This window comes from Sipha flava, unplaced genomic scaffold (assembly GCF_003268045.1).
Source record: "Sipha flava isolate LNK unplaced genomic scaffold, YSA_version1 524_pilon_pilon, whole genome shotgun sequence".
NCBI classification, from domain to species: Eukaryota; Metazoa; Arthropoda; class Insecta; order Hemiptera; family Aphididae; genus Sipha; species Sipha flava.
Genome location: NW_020273493.1, coordinates 73,198 through 78,168, shown reverse-complemented (window position 1 = coordinate 78,168; position 4,971 = coordinate 73,198). Strand labels below are relative to the sequence as shown.

At 29.6% G+C, this 4,971-nt stretch overlaps 1 protein-coding gene across 3 annotated transcripts in view; it reads left to right on the top strand.

Moving 5' to 3' along the window:
* LOC112690876 (vigilin-like) overlaps positions 1 to 1,809 on the top strand; it is a 2,287-nt gene extending 478 nt beyond the window's left edge. The window contains exons 2-5 of one of the 3 annotated variants that reach the window (XM_025564981.1): positions 446 to 790; positions 1,005 to 1,221; positions 1,423 to 1,638; positions 1,704 to 1,809. In XM_025564981.1, coding sequence (XP_025420766.1) covers positions 1,177 to 1,221; positions 1,423 to 1,638; positions 1,704 to 1,808 — 366 coding nt within the window. In that variant the 5' untranslated portion in view covers positions 446 to 790; positions 1,005 to 1,176 and the 3' untranslated portion in view covers position 1,809. Of the gene's footprint in view, positions 1 to 129; positions 791 to 1,004; positions 1,222 to 1,422; positions 1,639 to 1,703 lie in introns of those variants that run through there. The other 2 variants (XM_025564980.1, XM_025564982.1) reach the window with 2 other exon arrangements.
* Positions 1,810 to 4,971: the final 3,162 nt, after the last annotated feature.

The following is a 4,971-nucleotide window of genomic DNA, read 5'->3' as shown; positions in this document are numbered from 1 at the left end:
GTGTGTGTGTGTGTGTGTGTGTGTGTGTGTGTGTGTGTGTGTGTGTGACATATATACACACTGTATGTATATGAAAGTGATAATAAAAATATATTTCTTTATTGATTGTGAGTGTGTGTGTGTGCCAACTCTATAATTAATGACGCAGATGCCAAGGATGTCATCTCTATCGTTTTGATTAACTATTTTATTTTTAATTTCCCATAAAAGTTTTTATGAACCATTTCACTTATTCACGCTTGTGATTTCGATATTCCTAGAGCTCCCTTATTGTGATTTCCTGTATAATAACCACTTGAATATATTAGTCTAACTTATTTATAGTTGTGGTCTTGATGTTCATGAGAATCTCCTAATAATGTATTTTTATTATGTGACTACGCAGGATGTGACATTAGTATAAGGGTACAATGTGTTCATTTATGATTTTATACTTGGATTCCAGATCATATATTTAACAAACACAAGAATAATTTTCCCGTCTGAAACTTATTCCACTAATGAAAATATAACTATTGTTGGTAAAAAAGAGAATGTTAATAAAGCATAAGCAAAATTTGAAGTTATGATAACCGATATTGATAATGTCATCGAAAAACATGTAGAAATCAATGAAAAATATCATGGCACTTTAATGGTCAATCAAAAAGAATGTTTACACAAATTGGAAAAATAATGTGGCATTGTTAAAATTGAATTTCCCGAACTTGGTGCTCTTGATAGAGTTGTGATCAGAGATAGCAAAGCAGATGTTGCTAAACAAAGACTTTTAGACTATGCTAAAGTTTTGGTATGTAGTATAATTCAATACAAATGCACAAGTTGCACTAACCTGTCTATTTTTTATTGAAATTGTATTGAGGTTATATTTACATAATTGTTCATAATTTTCTTTACAAATAAAATGAAATAACTTAAGATAAAATAATTAAAATAATCATCATTGATGTATCTAAATACAATTAAATAAGTTAACCATATAATCATTAACAATTTTGATTTAGGAAAATACTATTCGAGCTGTAGTGAATATTGATCCAAAGTATCATAATTACTTTGTTGCAAGACGTGGTAAAATTATCAATCGAATTATTAATGATTGCAATGGAGTGTCTATAACATTTCCGAAAATAGCTTCTAGTAATAGTGCTGTCATCATAAAATGTGATAAAATAAATGTTGGAGGCGAAATATAAGATTGAAGAAATTGTTAAGGACTTGGTTAGTATTTACTATACAAATATTTTTATTTATAGTTATTGAAATTATTAAATTCATAAAAAAAACCTATGACTAACAGTTATTACATAAAAAATAATTGAACATTTATCACCTTTTAATTTATTTAAACCATAGATATACGAGAATCATAATACAATAATAATAATAATTATAATCAAGTAATACATTAAAATGTTATAGAAAAACATAATTGAAGTCACTATGAACGTTCCTCCAAAATATCATCATTATTTTGTTAACCACGCTGAAGTAATAAACCTGATAAGTGGGAAACATAATGGAGTTACTGTTACATTTCCACAAGTTAATTCCAATTCTAGTAAAGTTTTGATTAAAGGCCACAAGGATTATGTTGAAAAAGTCAAAAATGAAATCGATAATATTATTATTAACTTGGTAAGTTGTTTACTAACACTTATTGTTTTATCGTTAAATTATTAATCAATAATCGTGTTATACAGCGGCGTAGTAGTGGTGTAGTAGGTGTGACGTACCGAGGCCTTCGTGATTTGGAGCCCTCAATTCAAAAAAAAACTGATATGAACAAAAATAGAAGCTTGCGTTAACTAGAACCAATTATTTGTTTTGATTTTTGGTAGAAATAAATAATAAAACCATTTTTTTTTCAAAATCTCATCAACGTATTTTATTGTTAGATTAGTCAAAATAATTAAACTATTAAATTGAAATTTAATTATAATGAAATAAAATATATTAAATACGATAAATTTAATATAAAAAATACTATATTAACAAACTTATTGTTAATCGTTGATTATGTTTTTTCAGTGTTTTGGGTTTGGTCCCCTACATTTTAAAATCCTGGCTACGCTACTGTACGCATCAACAAAACAATGAAATTATTATACGCTGTATACCTGCGTATACACTTCACTGATCATAGCTAAGACAAATTTTTGAAGGGAACGTGGTAGCGAACAGTGTTACGGATATACACATAATGTAGGTCCTTACAACTATATACGTAACATGGGAGCATCACATAATTGAATAATCAATATAAATATACAGGTACCCATAAAGAATGTAAAACTGTAAAGTAAAAAAAATATATATGCGAGTGTGAATTACATGATGGTACATCATCAATAATGTAGAATATGTGAAATCTAGTTAAAGTAAAAGGAAGCAATTATAAATATACGATGGAACAATAGACAAATGTGAAAATCTATATTAACCTTGTTAGTTATCACAAAGTCTAACCACTAAATCAGTTAATTTGGAAACATATGCATTTTAACAATTCGGAATTATAATTGGAAGATCATTTAAAACTCAAACCAAGTCTGGGTCATAGTAATTAATTTATTGGAAAAGCCACAATGCCATACAGGTAAATTCCCATAGAATCAGAAAAGGGGGTTTAAAATAGACCAATATTCAGATGTGTTTTAGTCCTGATATAGCAAGCACCTTCACGCTGGTTAGTTGAATAAAATAATTACTTGTACTTAAAAATATTTCAATAAATATATGTTTTGGACTTAGAATAATTTATCAATAAACAGTAAAATAATTTAAGTCTAGTAATTATTTAATTATCCTATCCGGTCACAACCACCACTCAACGGTTGAACTGATGACACGCAACACAATTTGGCGCAGTCGGTAGTTCTTCAAGGAGGCAGTCAATTCATTTTTGATCATCGTCAAAAAGGAAAACCTGCAGATTTCCACTTTGGCAACACCAGTGTAATCAACGAGAATCGGAACAATATAAGCCTTTTGTCCTCAATATTGACTCAACGCTTGACTAATTGGCACTTAACAGTATAATCACCTTAATGTACCATGAAAGAAATATAAACCGTACTTCATATTTCACATTCGTATAAAAGCGCCGATAAATCATATCAATGCCCTACTATATTTTAAAACACCAACTTTATGATTTTCATTATTCAGTTAATAGAAAATTTTTAATATTACTGTCGCGTCCTGCATAGTCACACAATAAAACACAACACAAGGAGTGTCGTGTCCTGTATAATCACACAATAAAACACAACACAAGGAGTGTCCCATGAACGTCAAAACAACAACTGGGGATGAGATTATTGTATTCACGTGGTCATTACACTAGAGATTACAATAAGAAATTAGAATATCGAAATCACAAGCGTGGGCAAGTGAAAGGGTTCACATGAACGTTCTTATGGGAAATTGAAATAAATAGTTAATCGAAATAATAGTGACCACATCCTGGGCATTTGCGTCAATAATTATGTCACGGTCCAGAGATAACGCGCACACACTTATAATCCATAGGAAATTATCTTATTATTGTTCTCATTTACACACACACACTTGAGATCTACACACACACATACAGATATCACACATAAAAGGGACCCGAAAACAAGGGCAAATCAGACGAGTTTTGGCTATGCTGCACTGAGCACCTTCACGTCAGTGTATGTTATGGTCTGAACTTAGAAATATTTCAAACTATTTTTAAAAGTTACAATTGTTAGGACTTAAATAATTTCTACTTAGAATATTTACAGAATTGTAGTTAGGATAATTTTATGAGTTAAATAAATTTAATTATTTTAAAAAGTCTTAATTATTCCTTACTACACCTACAAACAAGCGTTGACTGAGACGTTGAAACTGAATTATCAGATCGATTGGTTGGCACGTAACATTACTAAACTGAGTTATACTACATTATGTACTGGTGTACCGTATATGATTTAAACTTTTCCGTACACGTTGCTTAAATGATTTGAATAACGAAAAACGGATATTCGTATTTTTTTTAAGACAATGTTGAAAAAATAAAAAAAAACCAATCCGGTGAATATTAATGTAAATGTATATTTTATCAAATATATTGCTGATTCAATAGATAATGACATTTCGTAACACACGCAGTTATATAGTACTTGTAACTTGATACTATAACGTTGTATTCCGTCAATTCAGCAGAATCAAAGTTATAAGGTGGAACAGGATTATTAAAATATAAACTCAACTCGTAAAATGAATACTGTTTATAACAAAAAATAAAAATTTCCAAACAATTCTCTAAATAAAAGTCCAAATAATTATTCCATAAAATAAACTAGCGTGAAGGTGCTCACTTAACCGGAATAAAACCCATCTGAATATGGGTGTGTTCCATATCCCCTTTACACCCCATATACACTGATATATATCTCGTGTGCAGGGCCGTATCAAGAGGGTGGCGATAGGTACCTACGCGCAATTCCTGGGAGAGTGAAAAAATGAAAATTTTGCATTTAATGTTAAAATTTACAACGGTCAATGTCGTATATTTTGTTTTCAAAATCTTTAACATCCTTCATATTAATTAAAACAATCATTGAAAATAATATCTAATAAGCATAATATTTTTTATTAAAAATATATAAGGGCGTATTTTGAAGTTTCGCCCTGTTGGCGCAATGTTTGTTTGCTACAGCACTGCTCATGTGAACTCTTTTAGTGATTCGTTTCCTCATTCCAGAATCCAATTAATATTACTAGTGTGTCAATTTTTGTTTCCCTATTATTGCAAAATCCAATTCATTTTTACTGTGAGTCCAGGCTTCTAATATTATTTATGTGGTATGTGACTTTCCCATACAATGTTTATGACTCCCTTTCATCTATTTACCAATTATGAAAAAATATTAAAAATCGTTAGTCTGCAATTTATTTCGTAAACGTTTAACTAAATATATAATTTTACCTAAGATT